This window comes from Lissotriton vulgaris, chromosome 7 (assembly GCF_964263255.1).
Source record: "Lissotriton vulgaris chromosome 7, aLisVul1.2, whole genome shotgun sequence".
Taxonomy (NCBI): domain Eukaryota; kingdom Metazoa; phylum Chordata; class Amphibia; order Caudata; family Salamandridae; genus Lissotriton; species Lissotriton vulgaris.
In genome coordinates, this window is record NC_141695.1 from 830,811,095 (window position 1) to 830,833,109 (window position 22,015).

Genomic DNA, 22,015 nt, shown 5'->3' on the forward strand with positions numbered 1-22,015 from the left:
CCAGAACCCCTGGACCCGCGAATGCCACGACATCAGAATCCACTACGATGCCAGCACCCTCCACGCACTCAACGCCGGCCGAAACCACACCTACTTCCAGGCTGCCCCAAAACGGACCCATGGACCCTTCTCCTGCCACACCTGCAGCTTCACCTGCAACAGAACCACAAACCTCCAGGACTGGACCCAACCACCTCTGCTGCATACTCCTCAACACCCGCTCCACACGCAAACACGCCGTCGAGCTCTGGGATCTGCTCGACACCTCCGCCCCGGACGTGGCCTTCCTGACAAGACCTGATGGAACGACTCCTCGGCACCTGACATCGCCATAGACATCCCAGATGGCTACAATATCACCGGCAGGGATCGCGCCAATGGATTCGGAGGAGGAATAGCCATTGTCCACAAGTCCACCCTCAAGGTCGCCACCCACGCAGACGAAACCCTCAACACCGCCAAACACCTGCAGTTCCGGATCCGCACCGACCCCAACACCACCCTCAGAGGAACACTCATCTACAGACCCCCCCGGACCCCAGGCTCAGTTCAGCGACTCCATCGCCGACCTCGCCAGCACCCACACACTCGCCTCCACGGACTACATCCTCCTCGGGGACCTGAACTTCCACCTCGAGAACAACAACAACGCCAACTCGGCCACCCTGATCGACAACCTCACCACCCTGGGCCTCAGACAACTCGTCACCGTACCCACCCATGCCACCGGCCACACGCTGGATCCCGTCTTCTCCACAGGCTTCCACGTCGCCTTCGACCACACCATCGAACTCCACTGGACTGACAACCGCTGCATTTATTTCACCTTCAAGAAACCAACCACGCACCACCGCACCCAACAGCTGCAGCTCTGCTGGAGCAAAGTCACCGAAGACCAGCTGATCACCTCCCTAGTAATAACAAGAGAAAATGCCAATACTGATGCTCAAATCAAAAACACGATTTATCCAAGATACAAAGACAACCGAACTATGTATCCAGTGCTATTAAATAGCTTCTTTTATTTGAAAAAATTAATTTTTCAAGTTCTTTAGAAGATTCAACACATAAAAACGCACAATGTTATACACAAACATATAAATTCAATTGGACACAAGGGAAAGTGCACGAAATCCACACAAATACTTTCATACATACCACTTCAATCATGTCACAAACACACCTCACACATTCATCCTGTACAATGCTCAATCAACCGGGGAATAAATACACCAATTGGCAAAGCAATAGGTCTGCCAAAATACGTTAATTTCTACAACTGTTTGTTGTGAATACACCTACTAAACAACTCATCAAAATTACTTAAATTTCATCACATGAAAAAATAGTATGGTGCACAGTTGCCGCGATTTTTCGTGATTAAATAAACCATAAATAGGCAACCAGGCAGACCAAAGGGTCTACGCGTTTCGAATCCCACAATTGATAGGGAGTCTCTTCAGGACCACCCACACTCAGGAAGCATGTCAACAACCTTTAGTCTGATTAACGGGATTTTCACCTTTCAATCCTCTTATATCGTACCGCAGTGTAATTCTCAGACCGCTCGCTTTTTGCTACCGTAGCTGAAAGTACCTTTAAGCGCCCGCAGACGCCGAAGGGACTTGACCTTCTTTTCATGTACGTCTACCTCTCTGTCAGGGAGCCCGGAGCCGCCAATCAAGATTTTTCTCAACAGAACTCCCGCAGAAGACGACGTGTATTTCAACCGAGCCTTTCCGGACAAACTGAATGTCGAAACTGGAGAAGACATGCCTCCACGAACGTACACCGTACAACTACGCAGCCCACAAGGACACCACCCGCAGACACCACACCTCATCAGATTAGCCAGGAGATCCTCCTTCAAAGATCGCTTGGATAACAACGCACCACCAGGATTCAAGCAAGCCGGGCCGACGACAGCTGAAATGCCAGAAACCGGTCCCCGGAAGCTTGTCTCCTTTCCAGTGAAGAATTGGCTTGGTAGTTTGGTCTGCCCTGTTCACATGAGGCACGGGGTCAGACTAATTTGCATATATCCAGGTTCTGAACTGGGGTGATGCAGTGAGCTAAATAACGGTGATGGATTAAGCCCTGATCTCTTGACTGGGTATGAGTGTTCTGATTAACTCAGATGCTCTGTCCATCACCCCCCCTTTTCTGAATCACCTCGAAGACAACAACATCTTAGACCTGTCCCAGTCCGGATTCAGACAAAACCAAAGCACCGAGACAGTCCTCATCGCCGCCACAGACGACATCAGGCGCCAACTAGACAACAGCGAAACATCAGCCCTCATCCTCCTGGACCTGTCAGCCGCCTTCGACACGGTCTGCCATCACACTCTAAAGACATGCCTCCTAGAAGCCAGAATCCAAGAGAAGGCTCTTGACTGGACCACCTCCTTCCTCTCCGGCAGAACCCAGAGTGTCCGCCTCCCACCCTTCCGATCCGAAGCCACCAACATCATCTGTGGCGTCCCACAGGGCTCATCCATCAGCCCAACGCTGTTCAACCTATGCAGGGTCCCCCTCGCACAAGTGGCCTGCCATCGCGACCTCAATATCATCTCCTATGCTGACGACACCCAGCTCATCCTCTCCCTCACCAAGGACCCGCACACCACCAAAACCAACCTCTACGAGGGAATGAAGGCCATCGCCGATTGGATGAGGAGCAGCCGTCTGAAGCTAAACTCAGACAAGACGAAGGTCCTCATCCTCGGACCCACCCCCTCAGCCTGGGACGACTCCTGGTGGTCTACCACACTGGGAACAGCACCAACACCCACCGACCATGCACGCAATCTAGGATTTATCCTCGACTCCTCCCACTCCATGTCGAAGCAGGTCAACGCCGTCTCCTCCTCCTGCTACAACACCCTCCGCATGCTCCGCAGGATCTACAAGTGGATCCATAACAAGAAGAAAGATGACACAGGCCCTCGTCAGCAGCAGACTAGACTACGGCAATGCACTCTACGCAAGAATCCCAGCCAAACACCTACAACGACTACAATTGTTTTTTAAGTGCATGAATGTATCATAATCCTTTTTCATTATCATTATTTTTCGCCATGCTGCATAACAGCCACTTTGTTATACAAGCATTGTTGCAAATTATTGCCACGGTCACCAAAGCCCATGCTGAACAATTAATCTCCTCATGAGTAAAATAGAAAAAATAATTCTGACAAGGAGAGAGGGAGCACACTGACCTCTGACAACACCGCCGAGAGTCATATTCACTCGAGAAGCGCAGTGGGGGCCTTTCTTCACCGCTAGCGCCACCGGACGCCACTACCACCAGCATCGCCGCCCTGGGACTACAATCCCCGGCATCCTCAGCGGCGTCATTCACAATTGACGCAGCAGCAGCAGCGCCAGGAGGCGCATTTAGACGTGCAGCCCTCTGCATTGCGGGACGGGCACGGGATGAGCCGGGCGAAGCCTGAGCCAAGGGCAGGCCCGCCTGAGCCCGTCAGAGACAGGCGGAGGCTGGGCTGGGCCACTCCCTTTGGTTCCACATCGAGGATATGTACTGAATCCCCCAGTAAGTGACTAAAATTACAAATTATATTTTCAATATTTTCTGGTACCTGAACTGTGGGGAATATGACAACTCGCGAGGGCCGTACAAGGAAAAATCCAGGACTGGGATACGTGGCTGGAACTTTAGACCAGTTTATTACCAGGGCGTCCTCTGTATTAGCACATCAAATTGCGATTACTGAACGCAGATTATCTCTAGACCCTGCATTCACCAAAAGATCGTTCTTGGGGGAAATAGCGACTGCACCCTCACCTATAAATACTCCCCAAGCACCTTTCCTCCCTGCTAGGCACTCAACAAGTTCAGGAGTGCAGCGGGCGCATCCTCTAATTACTATAGAGGAGCGAGAGAATGTGTGTTCTGAATTGGCCCAGGGTGTATCATTGGAAGTTGGAACAAGCAATACAGCACTATGCTCTGCTCTGGTGCAGAACTAACCTGATAAATCCAAACAGCAAGAGCAGGGTGCAATATCGAAAAGAAAGAGAGGAGGAGCCCCCAGAAAGGAAAGAACTTAAAGTCAGCTAAGCGAAGCAAACCTGACGAAACCTTAAATGAGGAACGTGAACTGGTGCCCCCAATAATACCATCTGCAGGGCCAATTGAGAAGGGCCTAGAAGACAGGTTTAATGGCACCCAGAGACTGACGATCATTATTGGACAAAAATTGGTGCCTTAACAGAATCATCCTTGGAACCTCAACTGGCGAAACTGAGAGCAGTTGAGAACAAGCTTGGGCAGCTTGAGTCTTCGGTAAGTAAAGTTGCTAAAGACGTTAAGAGTAATCTAGCGAGTGATGTCCAGGTCCAAGTCATTCTGAGGGAAGGGGGAGGGATGAGGGCTAAAGGCATTAACTCAACTGTAAATAATTGCGCCGGCATACTAGTAGCCCCACTGCCCAATAATGCTATTACATCCTGCAATGAGGGTACTTTGACGACGCCAACGCCGCCGGCTGGTGGACGGAGGGGACCCAATAAGGTAGCTGATGTACACCAACATTTAAATCTCCCTTCGGAATGTACTCCCTACGTTACAGTCTTAACGGGTGTCCCAGAACTAAAGGAAGGGCAGTTTGAAACAAATGAGCAGCTAAAGAACAAAACAATACACTGGTTAAACACTAATTGACCGCTCCCCTCCCATGCACAGTGTAAGATACTGTTAGTTAGAAGAGTAGCCTGGGTAGGGGTGAAGCAGAACAATATACCAAGGGATTGTATTGTTGTTAATTTTAATGACCCAAGGGCTGCTTCCCATGTCTGTGGTGTTTTTCATGCTGGTTCAAGAACCACTATACAGGCAAGGGACCTGGGCTATTTCTACACACCGCTAGACAATTAATTAAACCAAGGGAACTATGAGTACAATAAAGGCAGGAGGGCCCATTTTGAAGAAAGACTTATCTGCCCAATGGGGGAAAGCAGTGTTCAATCGGCAATCCTCCCACTCCGTAATAGGTTTAGCGCATTGGATTCTGTCGGTTGACTGGATCCGACCGACCCTGATTTTGCACCAACATTAAGTATGGGCATTAAGAAGAGTACCAATGTTTTAGTACAGCGGGGTAGTAAAAAGACATGCAGGGTTACCCCAGAAGTAGATGGTAATAAGACACCACAGCCCAGACGAGGTAATGGTGGGAGGGATTATGGGAATATAACTGGCCTAAAACCGAGGGTATTTATTGGTGGGTAAAATGCCTGTTGTACTATTGGAATCCAGCTGACTCTGCCTGTATATAGCAATGTACTGTCAACTCCTGAAATTGGTGAATCTGGGAATCTCACCATAGAGAGAAATCTAGTACGCCCAGGCGTATAAAGCCCACCGATTGAAGGTCTTGGAGGGATACTAACGCAGCCAACTGTTGTTGGCCTTAGAACATTGTCCTGGAATATTGCGGGCCTTGCGTCCAAACTTGAACATCCAGATTGGGGGGAATATATTGACTCCCATGAAATATGTGTCTTTCAGAAAACTTGGGTGGTAGAACCAAAATATAGGGCAGGCTTGCTTTATCACGTACTGCGAGGGTGCTGTTAAGGGTCCAATGGGTAGGCTGTCCGGGGGACTCTGTATATGGGTTGGTTTCACGAAGATGGGCCGCGGCAGCGCCAGCAGGACTCCAAGGATGGTTTCACGAAGATGGGCCGCGGCAGCGCCAGCAGGACTCCAAGGATGGATTCACGAAGATGGGCTGCGGCAGCGCCAGCAGGACTCCAAGGATGGTTTAACGAAGATGGGCCGCGGCAGCGCCAGCAGGACTCCAAGGATGGTTTTACGAAGATGGGCCGCGGCAGCGCCAGTAGGACTCCAAGGATGGTTTCACGAAGATGGGCAGCGGCAGCGCCAGCAGGACTCCAAGGTGGTACGGGTTCCACACGGATGAGTTCGTCTCGGTGTCTCTCGACTCCAGGATACAACTGCCGACCTGCTCCGGATCTGCCCCAGTTATCGGTCTGGCGTCCTTTGATGTCCGGACCTTCGCACTTGGAGGCCGGAGGGTCCAGGAAGTGCGGGTCCAGACTCCCAGCAGGGGGGTGGAGCCAGCGCCCAGGGAGGCTGGGGGCGATCGAAACCAGCCGTCGGGGATGGATGGGGGGACCATCGAAACTCCTTCCTCCCTTGATCTGTCAAGTGGTCTCTTTACCCCCTGGTAGGATCGTGGTGCCTCGATGTCGGGGCTTCGCTGGGTCTGCGGCAGGGGTCGGCCCGAGGCCACAAGGCCTGGTCGTGGAGGGTCCAAGATGGAGTCTGGGCCCGAGATGGGGGCCCTGGGTAGGATTCGGGCCAGTTGAGGGTGTTGAGGAGAGGTCGTCGAGTTCCAACGGGGGTGAGCTGGGGGCTGCCCGGAGGAGCGGCACTCGTGGAGGGTGGATGGTGCTGCTCTCGGCCAGGGAACAGAGGTCGAGATAGTCCGGGACCCGCCATTCGGGAGGAGTGGGGCCACGCCACGAGGCCAGGTCCAACACACGTCCCCCCCAGCTGAAGGGAGGGAGAGTCACCCATCTTCTTGGGTATTCTCCTCGCCGAGGCGGAAGAAGCGGGACAGGCCGTCTGCGTTGGCGTGGTCGTTGCCTGGGCGATGCTCCACAGTGAAGTCCATCCCTTGCAGGGAGATTGACCAACGCAACAGCTTCGGATTCTCCCCTCGCATCTGCATCAGCCACCGCAGTGGTCGGTGGTCAGTTTGTACCCGGAAGTGGGTGCCGAAGAGATAGGGCCGGAGCTTCTTGAGGGCCCACACCACGGCGAAGGCCTCCCGCTCAATGGTGCTCCAGCGCTGTTCTCGGGCCAGCAGGCGTCGGCTAATGAAGGACACTGGCTGGTCAATTCCCTCGGTGTTCGTTTGGGAGAGAACTGCTCCGATGCCGTGATCGGAGGCATCTGTTTGTACTATGAATTCCTGGCTGTAATCGGGGCTTGGAGCACGGGGGCGGTGCACATTGCTGTCTTGAGGGTCTCAAAGGCGGTCTGACACTCGGGTGTCCAGTGTACCTTAGGTGGTTGTTTTTTGGAAGTGAGTTCCGTGAGGGGGCCCACAATACTGCCATAGTATTTTATGAAGCGCCGGTAATATCCCGTGAGCCCCAGGAAGGCTCGGACCTCGGTTTGGGTGACCGGAGGCTCCCAGGCCATGATGGCGTTGATCTTGGGTTGGAGGGGGGCCACCTGGCCACTTCCCACTTGGTGTCCCAGGTAGGTCACGGAACTTTGGCCGATCTGGCACTTGCTGGCTTTTATTGTCAGTCCTGCCCGTTGGAGGGCGGCCAAGACCTCCCGGAGGTGTTGGAGGTGTTCAGCCCAGTGGAGGCTGTACACCGCGATATAGTCCAGGTAGGCGGCGCTGAACTCCTCGAGCCCCGCCAGCACCTTATTCACCAGTCTCTGGAACGTGGCGGGGGCATTTTTCATCCCGAAAGGCATTACCCTGAAGTGGTAGTGGCCATCGGGGGTGGAGAAAGTGGATCGCTCCTGGGCGCCTGGCGTGAGTCCGATCTGCCAGTAGCCCGCGGTTAGGTCGAAGGTGCTCAGGTAGCGGGCTGCCTCCAGGCGGTCGATCAGTTCATCAGCCCGGGTGATGGGGTGAGCGTCTGTTCGGGTGACGGCGTTCAGACCCCGGTAGTCCACACAAAACCTGAGTTCGGGGGCGACGCCATGGGCGGCGGCCTTGGGGACCAGGACAACAGGGCTGGCCCATGGGCTGTCGGAGGGCTCGACCACCCCCAGAGCCAGCATTTTGGACACTTCCAACTGGATGCAGGCTCGTACTCTATCGGGAACTCAGTAGGCCCGGTGCCGTATAGGCGGGCTATCCCCGGTGTCGACATCGTGGAGGCACCATGGGGTGACCCCGGGGGTGAGAGAGAATAGTTCGGCAAATTGTCTCAATAGTTCTTGGCAATCTTGGCGCTGTGCTGGGGTCAGGGTGGAAGAGAGGTTGACTCCTTCCAGGAGCCGTCTTTTTCGAGGGCATTCAGGAGGTCTGGCAGGGGCTCGGAGTCCTCTTCAGCCCCACTGTCGGTAGCCATCAGAAGGCTAAGTTCTGGGCGGACAAAGTGAGGCTTGAGTCTGTTGGCATGGAGGACCCGGAGGGGGTTCCTGGGAGACTCCATGTCCACCAGGTAGGTGACAGGGCTCTTGCGCTCCACCACCTTGAAGGGCCCGGTCCATTTGTCCTGGAGGGCGCATGGTTCGACCGGGGACATGACCCAGACCTGTTGTCCCGGCTCGAACTCAATGGACGAGGCGTTTTGATCATACCAACGTTTCATGTCTTCTTGACTGGCTTCGAGGTTGGCTTTGGCAAGTTCCCGGAACCGCCGAGTCTGGTTCCGGAGGGTCAGGAGGTACCGGTACACATCAGGTGGAGCATTTCTGGCGGTCACCTCCCATCCTTCTTTGACCAAGCTTAGGGGACCACCGACAGGGTGCCCGTACAATAGTTTGAAGGGGCTGAATCCCAGGGACTTCTGGGGGACCTCCCGATAGGCGAAGAGGAGGCAGGGCAGCAACACGTCCCATTGGCATCGTAAGGGCTCCTCCAGGCCCATGATCATACCCTTGAGGGTGCGATTGAAGCGTTCCACCAGTCCGTTCCTTTGAGGGTGGTAGGGGGTCGTAAATTTGTACGTGAACCCGCACTGGTGCCATAGGGACTTCATGTATCGGGAGATGAAGTCGTGCCCCGATCACTGACGACTTCTCGGGGGAAGCCCAACCGGGAGAAGATCCCCATCAGGGCCCGGCCTACCACGGGAGCTGTCACGGTCCTGAGAGGTATGGCTTCGGGATAGCGGGTGGCATGGTCCACCAGGACGAGTATGAACCGTGACCTTGTGATGTCCGGGGTTCCAGGGGCCCCACGATGTCGATCCCTACCCGCTCGAAGGGAGTGTTGACGACTGGGAAAGGTTGCAGGGGGACTTTTAGTTTTCTGCCGCTCTTCCCGCTGGCTTGGCAGGTGGGGCAAGCTCGGCAGTGGTTGATCACATCGTTCCTCATCTTGGGCCAGTAGAAGTGGGTCACCAGGCGGCTGTAAGTTTTGTCCTGCCCCAGGTGTCCGGCGAGAGGCACATCATGGGCCAGGTTCAGGAGGAAGTCTCTGAATCGGACGGGGACAACCAGCACCCTGCTGGCTCCTAGCTCAGCAATCTTCTGCTCACTGTAGAGGAGCTCATTGTCCCAATAGACCCAGTGGGCCCCCGAGGCATCCCCTGCGCTCTGGGCTGCGGCTTGTTGTCGGATCCCCTTGAGGGAGGGGCAAGTTTTTTTGCTCTTGGCGGAACTGTTCCTGAGTGGGGCCCCCTTCTTGGCGCCACTGGGCCAGTTCCAGGAGGTCACGGAGCGGGGCAACTTCTTCATCGTTGGGCCCCGGTGGACCGGGTTCAGGGTTGGTGTCTTCGGTGAGGACGGGCGGTGGAGGCTCGGGCCACTCGGGTTCTTCAGTGGAGGGGATGGCGCGGGCGGCCATGGATTGGGTCATCGCACAGACCCATTCAGGGAGGCCAAGCATCCCCAGGTGCTCCCTCCGCTCGACGTCAGCCCAGGGGGAGCTCTCGAAGTCGTTCCCGAGGAGGCAGTCTACGGGGGCATCGTCTCGGACGGTCACTTTCAGCATGCCCGACACTCCCCCCCATTCAAAGGGGATGCGGGCCATCTGGCACAGGCTCTCGGAGTTATCCGCGGACCGTACTGGGCACAGTACATTGGGCAAGATTTGATCCGGGGTCACCAGGTGGCAACGGCGGCCGTCACGCTGGCTCCCGTGTCGCGGAGGGCTTCGGCCCGGTGTCCATTAATGGAAACCCACTGGCTGTACTTCTGAGTGTTGGCCGGGATTGGGGCCCTGGGGACCATGTCTCTTTCGCACAGACATACCAGGGACATGGCTGCGGGCTCCCACTCGGTCTGGTATTGTTCATAGTCTTCTGCTTCTTCTTCACCCTGCTCCTCCCCCAGGGAGGCGGCGGCGATCTGGCGGTTTTGCGGACCCGTGGGGTTGGATGGCTGGTTTCTGGGACAGTTGGGGTAATTGGCGTAATGACCTGGGCGCTGGCATTTGTGGCAGATAACGTTCAGGCGGGATCCCGGCCGTGCAGGGGGGGCTCCTCTCCCGGCCATGGAAGGGGGAGTGTTGGTGGGGGGCCCCGTGGCGGTGTCCCGGCCCCGGCCCTGGCCTCCTCCTCCTCCCCCTCGCGGATGGTGGGACCCCTGGGGGCTCGGCCTTGGTCTCCCCCCCAGTTCCGGGGGACCCGGGTGCTCTCCTATCGATCCGCTTCGATGGCGACTTTCCGTGGCTCGGTCAGTTTGCTGTCGACGAGATGCTGCCTGAGTTCGACGAAACAGTTGTTGGAGAGGTGTTCCCATACAATGAGATCAAACAACTGTTCGTAGGTGGTGACCTGGCTGCCCTTGATCCACCCCTCTAAGGCTCTGCTGTAGAAGTTCACATATTCTACCCAGGTGGTACCGGGGATCCTCTTGCAATCTCGGAATCGCTGCCGGTACTTCTCGGGGGTGAGCCCATAGCGAGTGAGGAGGGCGGCTTTCATATGTTCGTATGAGGTCATCTTGGTGTCGGGGAGCTGTAGCAGGGCATCTCTCCCCTCGTTGACGAATCTCCCCCACAACCCGGCACCCCAGTCTTTTTGCGGTACACGGTGGGAGGTCATAGCTACCTCGTAGGCCTTAAACCATTGCTGGATGTCGTCATTTTTATGATACTCTCGGACGACATCTTTGGGGATGTGGACCATGGTGTCTGTAGAGGGAGGGGTGCTCCGGCTCCCGGAGACGCCAGTGTCCCCGTTTTTCGCCTTAATCTCTAGTTCTTTCAAACCGCACTTGTGCTTGTACGTGAGCTTCTTCTCCTCCAGCTCCCTCTGGCTTCTTTTTTCTTCCAGGTCTCCCTATAATCGTAGTTGCTCAAGGGCTATCTTCTTTTCAGCCAGTTGCAGTTCCCCCTCTAAGCGGAGTCTAGCCATTTCTAATTCGTGGAGCCGGTTCCTTTCTCGTTCTCGGGCATCCTCGTGGGAGAGGCCCGTGTTTCTCTCCTCCTCTGGGGTTGCGATGTTCTCGGTGATTGCAATGCCTTCGTTTTGGGGTGGCGACGCTCCTGTCTCCACCCAGGTCTGTAGGGCCTGCTTGAGATCGTCTTTGGTGCTTAGTCCCGTGGTAGCGATACCCAAGTCTTTGCAGAATTGCTTAAATTCTTTGTGACTGTAATCTTCCAGTCGTTCCATCTGGAAGTCTGCGGTTGGTCCGGTTTCTTTAGTTGTCATGGTTGCCGTGTGCTTCTGTTCGTAGTGGGGCGAGTTACTCTTTGTACGATCTGCGTCGGCTCGGATCACCCCGCTGGCCACCAATGTTAGAAAGGAAATCTTAGGGTCGGCCGAGCAAGGGTGAGAGGCCTCCTGGCGAGGTTCCTCTCATAGAATCGTACAGACGAGCAATCACCCCCCTACAGATGGACACCACACAAATATAGGTTCTTAACGGTTTTATCAGTGCTTTTAGGCAGGTTATCGTAACGATACAGGAATATCTTGATCCAGGGATCCTCTCAAACTTAGTCTCTGTGGAAAGGGGGTAGCGGGACAGTCTTGGTACCAACCGGGTACAGGGATACTCTGCGCTCAGCTCTCAATCCTCGAGCTGGGGGTTCTTCGGTAGGGGCCGCGGCAGCGCCAGCAGGACTCCCGAGATGGTTTCACGAAGATGGGCCGCGGCAGCGCCAGCAGGACTCCAAGGTTGGTTTCACGAAGATGGGCCGCGGCAGCGCCAGCAGGACTCCAAGGATGGTTTCACAAAGATGGGCCGCCGCAGCGCCAGCAGGACTCCAAGGATGGTTTCACGAAGATGGGCTGCGGCAGCGCCAGCAGGACTCCAAGGATGGTTTCACGAAGATGGGCCGCGGCAGCGCCAGCAGGACTCCAAGGATGGTTTCACGAAGATGGGCCGCGGCAGCGCCAGCAGGACTCCAAGGATGGTTTCACGAAGATGGGCCACGGCAGCGCCAGCAGGACTCCAAGGTGGTACGGGTTCCACGCGGATGAGTTAGTCTCGGTGTCTCTCGACTCCAGTATACAACTGCCGACCTGCTCCGGAGCTGCCCCAGTTATAGGTCTGGCGTCCTTTGATGTCCGGACCTTCGCACTTGGAGGCCGGAGGGTCCGGGATGTGAGGGTCCAGATACCCAGCAGGGGGGAGGAGCCAGTGCCCAGGGAGGCTGGGGGCGATCAAAACCAGCCGGGGGGGTCAGATGGGGGGACCATCCCAACTCCTTTCTTCCTTGATCCGTCAAGTGGTCTCTTTACCCCCTGGTTGGATCGTGGTGCCTCGATGTCGGGGCTTCGCTGGGTCTGCGGCTGGGGTCGGCCCGAGGCCACGAGGCCTGGTCGTGGAGGGTCCAAGATGGAGTCTGGGCCTGAGATGGGGGCCCTGGGTAGGATTCGGGCCAGTCGAGGGTGTTGAGGAGAGGTCGTCGAGTTCCAACGGGGGTGAGCTGGGGGCTGCCCGGAGGAGCGGCACTCGTGGAGGGTGGATGGTGCTGCTCCCGGCCGGGGAACAGAGGTCGAGGTAGTCCGGGACCCGCCATGCGGGAGGAGTGGGGCCACGCCACGAGGCCAGGTCCAACAGGTGGCAGGCTTGTCAAACAGATAGGTAGAGGTACAGGTTATGATGCCTTTTTAGATAAAACCGTGGAATTCCATCGCAGTAGGGGTGATGTGGTCATATTTCTTCAGGACATCGATGAAGTGTGCTGTGTGTTCAGAATGTCTTTAAAGGGGGCCAGTTAGGGGTCTGGAATTTTGTGGAGCAGGGCATTGCCATCATCTAGATGTGAGAGTATCAGGAATGTAAGTCACTTTCTGGGAGAAATGTTTTCTCTTTCTTCAGTATAGACGGCTGGTACAAGGCCATCTTGGTTTTCTTTACTTACCTTGACAGTGAGTTTGTGTCTATGGTGAATCAAAGTGACTTTGCATTGGGTGAAAATTTGGGTTTAAATCCTTCAGGGTTCATGCCATTAGGTCATGTTTGGACTAATTGCTGCTTGTGCTTCTTCACAAATTCTGTCCTGATGGAGTTGATGTTCGGCTTCACAACTCAACATTCAAGTTTGGATGAAGGACAGACACTGTTTGATGCATTGGATGTGTGGAGTGGAGAAGACCTTCAAGTAGAGTTGTAAGCCGCCAAATGAATGGTGTATTTTGCTACTAATAATCAATGTTTACAGATGAAAAGGGCTTAATGCGCAAGTTGAAGATTACAGGAGACAAGATTGCACTGTGGGGGACTTAACAGGTAATAGAGATCTTCTGGGACTTAGAGGGGCCAATGTGAAAAATCTGTTGTCTGCTGCGTAGGAAGAGGAGAACTAGTGAATGACTTTATCTGAGAATCTTTAAGGTGTGAATGAGTGTGGGTGAGTGAGTATGTCAAAGGCAAGTCCAGAAAAGTGAAGAGGCTGGAGTCACCTTTACCTGTAGTCAGGAGAACACAGTCTATAATGTGGAATGTAGTGTGGTCTGAAGCTGGATTGGTAGCTATGCGTCAGATGTTTGGCTCTGTTATGTTCTTGGAAATGGGCGTAGTCTACTTTTTCAATGATCTTGCCACCTTGGTTGGAATCAGCTCACATGGTGACGACTGATTAGCAACACTAGAAATATTCTCTTAACCCCTTCCATGCTCATGACAAGCCCAGTTCATCATGAGTCACAGTGGAGCTGTGCTCTTGACGAGCTGGGCTCGTCATAACGGTCGCGGTCTGCACACGTGCGATTGATTCCCCGCCTGTGCGGGAGAATAAATCAGTGGGCGGAGTCGTGACGAGCCCAGCTCATCATGAGCACAGCTCCACTGTGACTCCTGACGAACTGGGCTCGTCACGAGCACGGTGGCGCCACGGCCCCCGCGCTGTGGGGGAATTACCCCCACGGCAAAGGGGTTAATGACACCTATGGAGAGTTAGTTCTAAGTTTTATTTAGTTTCAGAAGCTTAGGACTTCCCCCGACTCCCAAAACTCCATCTTAGTAGATTCTCAGTCACAGCATTAGTCACCTCCTGTGAGATGGACTGCTGTAGTTCCACAGATACAGAAGTCTTTGCCTTTTGGTTAGTGAGGGCAGTAAGTAAAGTTGTAACAAGGTTTACATAGGAGAACCTGCTGAAGGTTCATTAACAAGCCTTTCTGTTCTGTTTAAAACCTTTCTTTCAAGGGTGCTGAGCTGTTCAGATCAGGACTGTTGAGCTCCGGGCAGAAAATACTGAAAATTGCCATTAGTGAAATAATTTGATTGTCACATTCTTCTCTGAGGTGAAGACTCTTAAGTGCTGAGTATCTCAGGGTAGAGCCCTGAGTCCTACACTTTTCAACATGTATATGTCCCCACTGACATTTTTGATTGAATCCTTTGGTATTCAAGTTGTCTCATATGCAGATGACAACCAGCTTTTTCTAACCTCCGAGGACAACTCGCTGAAGCTAAGGAAAGTTTTCAGGCTGCATTGTGGCAGTGATGGGGTGGCTTAAAGGCAACGGCCTGCAATGTAACCCAGACAAAACAGAGATCCTGCTCTTTGGTCCTAACCCCCCTCCTGGTTGGTCAGGTGCCTGGCCGAGTAGCTGCACTCTACCTCCCGTCGCCCCCCACGGAGGTGGCAAAGAATTTAGGGGTGCTCGCAGTCTGCCAGGCTCTTAGTTATCAGGTATTAGGTGTAAGAAGCTTGGCTGTATGGCCGGTTCTTTTTTGTTGGCTAAGCCCTGGAATGAACTCCCCTTCCAACTCAGATGGATTCAAATCAAACTATCTTCCGGAAGCAACTAAAACTCATTTGTTCAACTTGTAGGCTGAGTTGAAGTCTCTTTTCCTTTTGCCTTAGCACCAGGACACTCTTGTAGTAGCTGCACGCTTTAGAAGTATATTTAATTCATTCATTCATTTGATAGCAAAGAACTTTATTTTCAGAAAGTACAGAAATACTTGTAATCACTTCCGGCTCTTCTCAATATCCCGATATAGAGTGATGAAAGTAATTTTTTTCCTGAACAGCTGTGACTAAGAAGAGAAGCCAATTTTCACCTCACTGACGGTCATGAAGTCAGACTATGGACTAGAGAGCCTAGACACCCTCACTTTGAAAAATACACACTACAGCCTTAAAAATCCACCCCTTACTGGATGCTGGGTCACATTCACCAAAATACCAACCCACTAAAACAATCAATCCCCAAACTGAATCGTAGTCAGGTGGAACCTAAACATGATTCACCCCAAAACAGATCCAGCGTTACATACACCCCAAAGAGGATCACCTGTTAAATAACTCAAAAGCAGATCCCACTAGTTTGCCCCAAAATGGATCCCCTGTTAAATGCAACCCACATAACTCATAGCCCAAATATATATATATACATATATTTAGGAAAGTTACCCCAACAAGAATAAAATATCCACAAAAACAAATAACACATACATATATACAAATATGTGTGTGTGTGTGTGTGTGTGTAAGAACCACAATGTAATACAACTCACTGTAAAGGTATTACATGCGTAGTACCCTCATATCCCCACACCCTCCTTATGTCCTGTTGTATACTGCATCACCATCCCTTAGTTCTGTGATAGTAAAGATGTCAGATGGCACATAACATATCTTGCAACATTTGTGGCTAAATTCCCTATATCACAGATGTCAATCAGCTCCCTAACAAAACTGACTCGCAATCACCCAAAAACTGAAGAGTGCACTCTAAAAATGCATTAAGGCTCTTTGATGAACTCTGAACAGGCTCAGTGCTAGGCTTATTTGGACTCTCACAAACAGAGTCATTTGACTCCCCCTCGACAACCATCTCATGGCAATTTGGCTTTTGTTATGTTTTTAGCAGAATATAGCGCCCCCTTATGAATGGTACTCTAGGCAGCTGCCTAGAACTGAATTGCCTGTAGTAGTATCCACATTCAACTGAAATGTATACCCCGAAACAACTCAAGTCTATGTCCAATACTTCATATGTAGCCCACAAAATGAGCGGGCAAAACTGGAGGTAAATTATTTCCTACATTTTACACTAGAATTTATTTTCGGTGTGCGCCCACTAAACCCTAGGAACTGCAAGCCCACAAAACCAGCACATTGGCACTTGAAAGTATCTCTTCCGGGTTTGCTGCTAAACATACCTTGGTCTCTCCAGGGCAGGTATGGAGGACACGGCACCTGGACGGTGGCTCCTGGGAGAGCATCTGGCCAGCAGGCATAATCATCAAATGTGCGTCTGCAGTACACCTCTGGAGAGGAGAGGAGAGGAGAGGAGGGAATCAGATTAGTGGGCTTCATCCCTCGACCAGAGAACTAGATTGAGATCCCTTTGAACAGGTCATGCCCCTATTTGGTAAATTTGCTTCTTCGTTCCTTCAGTATCAGCAGAGAGGAAGACTAGTCATTATTATAAGTCTAAGGTGCTTTAGAACTGTTGGAGCTTTTTATTACATTTTGCAGATTTATAGTAAAGCATATTCTGCTGCCTGTCTGTGTTACCACGCAAAGCAAACACAAGGAGCTCTTCATGCCACTGGAGTCAAGCTATCCTGGCTGATGAGGGCTGAAAGCCCAAAGCCGGTCCTAGGATGCGTCTTTCCAGTCCAGGGGGGACCTGGGCTGGCAATTCGGGCTGGACTGTTCCCATTGGATGCAGGGTCAAGACTGATTTGCATATGGCTGGGTCCATACTGGAATGGCATGGTGAGCAAAAAAAATAGATTTAGGCCCAGATCTCTGTACTGGGGTGAATGTTTGACATTGTTCTCAATTCTGTCCATCAATTGTTCTTTTTTTGCATTTGTCTGTGTTACCACGACCCTAATATACCACATGTTTCAGTTTGGGATTTATATAGATGCTATGGGTGCCCTGTTGAAATCCATGTTGTATGTAGGTCAATTTTATAACAGCAGGCTTGGAATGTGCAGCAGCAAGGAGCCTAGCTCCCAGGGGCTGCGTAACCAGCCACTCACATCATATATACATAGTGGGAGGGCAGAAGAATGGGACAGACACTGTGGGCGCAAGAGTTTGAAGCTAATAAGTGATTGGAGCCCACCTTACTCAGCAATGTTCTTAGACAGCAGAAACAAAATTGTGGGAGCCTCGGATCCCAAAGACCATAAACAACACCCATTTAGAAAACTCCTACACAATAAATTCTTCATTCCCTTAACTGATCAATTGTGTCGATAAGAGCTGTGACAATGCGGTTCCTCAGCTCACATTCGAAGCGACTTTACCTCGTCTCTCACAATTTCTTTTGACTTCTACCTCTCCCCTTCAGTGGCTCAGTAGCCGCCACAAGCCAACTTGCTCAGCAGGTCAAAAATATATATATATGTATATTCACTGAAAAAAACAAAGATTATAGGAATGTTATAGTTAGGAAATACAATTACAAAAACCTTAGAAATTCACTGAAAAAATCCAAAGGTTACAGAGACATTATAGTTAGGCTCAGATTTCACTCATACAAAACCAGTGAAATTCAGCGGTTATAGTTAGCTAAGCTAACTATAACTCGCGCCCCTGCAATGCACTGCTTATAACTTCATGTATTACATCACTCATGACATGGTCAGTGACATCACTCATGACATCTCAAGTGGTATCACTAATGAAATCATTCAGTGACTGTGAGTGTTTTAAAACGTTTAGGAGTGTTAAATATATTCCAAGGTGTCTTGGTGAATCAGTGGGCATATGAGTGGGTGCGTGACTGACTGTATAGGTGAGCGATTAGATGTCTCTGTGAATGTATGGGTGAGTGACTGGTTGTGTGATTGTTTGTTTGAGCCTGTCAGTTGGTGTCAAAGCAGATGTTTGGGTGTGTGAATCGGTACATGAGGGGCAGTATTGGTGGCTGATTGGTTGTCTGAGTACCTGTATGAGTGTTTGTATGGGTGGGTGAGGAGGTGTGTCACTGCCTATGTGGATGAGTGAGTGGGTGAGTCAGTGGCTGTATGGGTTAGTGTGTGTGTGTGTGTGCGTGTGTGTGTGTGTGTGTATGAGTGAGTGTGTATATGGCCGTGTGGGTGAGTAAGCGGGTGTGTCAGTGGTATATGGGTGAGTAACTGGGTATGTGAAAAGCAGTATAGGTAAGTGATGGGTATATGAGTGACTGTATGCATGAGTTTGTGATTGTATAGGTGAGTGAGTACATGTTAGTATATGTATGAGTAAGTGTGTGTGTAACTGTATGGGTGAGTAAGTGGCTGTAGGGTTGACTGTATAAGTGAGTCAGTAGGTGTGTGAGTAGCTCTATGGGTGACTGACTCAGTGTGTGAGTGGCTGAATGGGTGTATGAGAGGATATGTCAGTAGCTGTTTTAGTGAGTGAGTGGGTACATGAGTTGCTGTGAAGATCTATGAATCAGTGAGTGGATGTGTAATTACTCGTATGGGTATCAGTGATGTCATGAGTGAGATAATATGTGAGGTTATAAGCAGTGCATTGTAGGGGTGTGAGTTATAGTTAGCTCAGCTAACTATAACTGCTGAATTTCACTGGTTTTGTATGAGTCAAACCTGAGCCTTACTATAACTATAAAGTCCCTGTAACATTTGTTTTTTTCAGTGAATTTCTAAGTTTAAAAAACGATTCTATTTCCCAACTAAAACGTCCCTGTAACCTGTAGTTTTTTCAGTGGATATCTACGTTTTTTTTAACGTGAAGTAAGGTGCCCATCACAATGCACAATGGAGGTGGGGTTGAATGCAGGGCCTGGCCTGGCATTGTGCTGTGCCCACTCAAGCTTGCTGCTCCTGTCCCCTCCTCCTTGCCATCCATTCTCCATGACCGTGCTCCCACATTGGAGCCGTGTGTGGACGTTGTTCTGCCACTGTCCTTCCTGCCTGTCCTAAACAGTTAGCTTGCTGCCCCATCCACCTCACCCTACCCTCTGTTGTCTGAGTCCATGCACCAGCCCCTCCTTCCTTTCTGCCCTCCCTATTTAATTGACCTTTCACCCTCTTATCTACTCTAAGTGTTCTGTTGAGCCGCCACTGCCCCTCCTAACTGCGTAGCATAGTCATATAGCTGCCACCTGTACCTGCCACTTCCACCCTGCCTGTCCACGTTCCATGCCACTCCCTTTTGCTCTCCATGCTCTGCTGCAACTGCTCCTCCTGTCTGCCCTGCATGGTTTGTTGTGAAGTCCCTTAACCTACCCTCTTTTGTCTGTGTCCAGCTTCTATGCCCCATTCTCTCCTCCATGGTCTTTGTGCATGCCCCTCCCTCTTGCACACCATGGCCGTTGTGGTCCCACTAACCCTCCTGCTTGCCATTTATGGTCTTCTGTGCTGCCACAGCCCTCTAATCTCCCCTGTGTGGTCAGCTTGCTGCCCCTGACCCCCTCCCACGTATCCCTCCATTGTCTCTGTCTATGCAATTATAGTCTCGCTGTTACCCTCAAAAGTGTGTTGTGTTTCTAGCCCCATCCCACCTGCGCTCCATGGTCAGCTTGCTGCTCCTGCCCTAACCTCTTGCCCCTGCCCTCCATTTTCGATGTGCAGACCCCTATTGCCTCCCTCCTGCCTTGTTTGGTCCACTGTTGTTCCCCTACCCCCTCCCTCCTGCCCTTCATGGTGTGTTATGCTGCAACTGTCCTTCCGGTCTGTCCGCAATGGTCATCTTGCTACCCTTGTCTCTTTCCCCTCTGCTCTCTGTTGATCATGTGCATGGACCCGTTCCCTCCCTATTGTTTTCCATGGTCTGTTTGCTGCACTGCTGTCCCACTTGCCCTGTGTGATGAATTGTGCTACTGCAATACCTGACACCTTCCCTGTAAGGTCAGTTTGGTGCTCCTGCCCATCTCCCTCCTGCCCTCTTATCCAAGTCTGTGTCCCTACCCCATTCCTTCTGTCCTCCGTGATCCAATAGACCAAACTTGCCAACATTGTGAACTTGGTTAGAGGGAGATTTGGGGAGAAAACCTGGTGAACTGATTTTCCCCACTGACTAACATTGAAAAAGAAGAGATTTTAGGCATGTGACAAATAAAATTAAGGTATTTTGGGATTAAAACATCGGGAGTCTCCTGCATGAATCGGGTCTGTTGACATGAATGGTTGTACTGCCACTGCCTCTTCCTTCTGCCCTCAGTGTTCTTTTATATTGGCACAGCCTCTCTTGCCTGTACTGCATGGTTGTTTTGTTTCCCCTGCCCCCCTTTTCCCTGCCCTTCTTGGTCCATTATGCTGCCACTGCCCCTCCTGCCTGCACAGTGTGGTCAACTTAATGACTATTTTCTGAGTTTTCAAATGGCAACAAAGCGCTTTTAACTAATTTGCTATCTTTATATTTTATTATCCAGCTGATCACTTGATTATATGTTGCACTTAAGGGAAGTATGTGGAGTTTTTTTTCTTTAACTTTTCTTTATTGATATAACATAGTACAGTTAAGTAAAGCATTATCAGGCAATAATTACAGTATAATCAAAGTGGTCCCGCACGTTAGCAAAAGTACATCATCCTTTATAAAGAGACACAGAGTAAAAAATAAATAAAAAATAAGCAGAGGAAGCCCACTATCGATACTGGAAGAAAGCCAGGTGCACCACTCTAAGAGGGTCAGGGGAGAGTATAAAATAACGCCAGCCTGTCTGTCCAACACTTTAAGCCAGGCATGGGTGGCGGAATTAATAGAGTCTAGAATACTGTGCCTACGTGTAGGATTCCTGACTAGCGCCTGTGGGAGCGTGTCAGTACCAGCAGCGATTCTCTCTCTCTCTCTCTCTATATATATATATATATATATATATATATATATATATATATATATATATATATATATATATATATATATATATATATATATATATATATATATATATATATATATATATCGAAGCTCCAAAATCCTAAAAATGCCCAGCCGGGTCATAGGAAGAAGAAAGCACTCGCAAGCACGGCACAGCTCGTATTCACAGGGCAAGTTTATTCAGGACAGACGCGTTTCGGGAGAGCCCACCCTTTCTCAATGTTTTCATCTCACAAAACGGGCGCAGCGCCATTATGAATGTTTACCAACACATATGAAAACAAACAAAGGACTGATGCTTTGTCGCAGCAAGGGGCGCCATCTTAGAGTGTATCAATATCACATATACTATACTGTTATGCTTATTGCAAAACCACAAACAACAATAATGCCGTGTATCGGCTATCCTACTGTCAACAAAAAAAACCAATACTAATCTCATGTAGTATATCACAAGGTTAAGACAGTAGTAAAGTGTTGGAACCTGACCAACCTACGACATGAACACCGTATTTATAATGTGCACAGGTCGGAAAAATCTTGCCGTGGATATATACACATATGCGGGGGAGTAGTGGGGCAATGCGGTCAAGCGGAGGCGTGGGAACACTGTGCAGCTCTATAGTATAGGTCTAGATCCGGGGCGTTGAGGCGGCCCAAAGAATACTGCAAAGTGAAAATGTCCCATTTTACACAGGGTTGTTTGCCAGCTCAGGCTAAAATTGTCATGAAGGACCTTTATTTAATGAATATGTGCTGTGGAAGGACCATGGGTATATTCTGAAACAGGAACAACAGTCTAGGTAGGACAACCATCTTCATCAATGAAACACATCCCAGTAGTGAAAGTGGTAATCACTTCCATCTAATCATGTCCTCTTCTAGTCAGTCTAATACTTTCCTATAATTATCAACCAACACTACTTCTGGGCCAGTATGTATCTGAATCCCTAGATAGAATACAGACTCTGTTGTCCAGTTCAAAGGGAACTGCAAGGTAGGAGGGAGGGTAGATGTGGTCAATGGAAAAATCAAGGACTTATTCCAATTAATGTTTAGTCCGGACAGCTGTCCTAAATGGACCACTTAATTCAAAACAGGGGTGAGGTGGGTGGAGAGATCCCTAACAT

At 50.9% G+C, this 22,015-nt stretch overlaps 1 protein-coding gene across 4 annotated transcripts in view; it reads right to left on the reverse strand.

Annotated features, from left to right (window-relative positions):
* The window catches only part of LOC147702493 (glucagon-like peptide 1 receptor), a 461,965-nt gene that overhangs the window by 273,868 nt on the left and 166,082 nt on the right, over nucleotides 1-22,015 (reverse strand). For 3 of the 4 annotated variants that reach the window (XM_086928799.1, XM_086928795.1, XM_086928797.1), the window contains exon 3: nucleotides 16,259-16,366. The exons of the other annotated variant lie outside the window; for it this stretch is intronic. In XM_086928799.1, coding sequence (XP_086784925.1) covers nucleotides 16,259-16,366 — 108 coding nt within the window. The remainder of the gene's footprint in view (nucleotides 1-16,258; nucleotides 16,367-22,015) is intronic. 4 annotated transcript variants of the gene reach the window in all.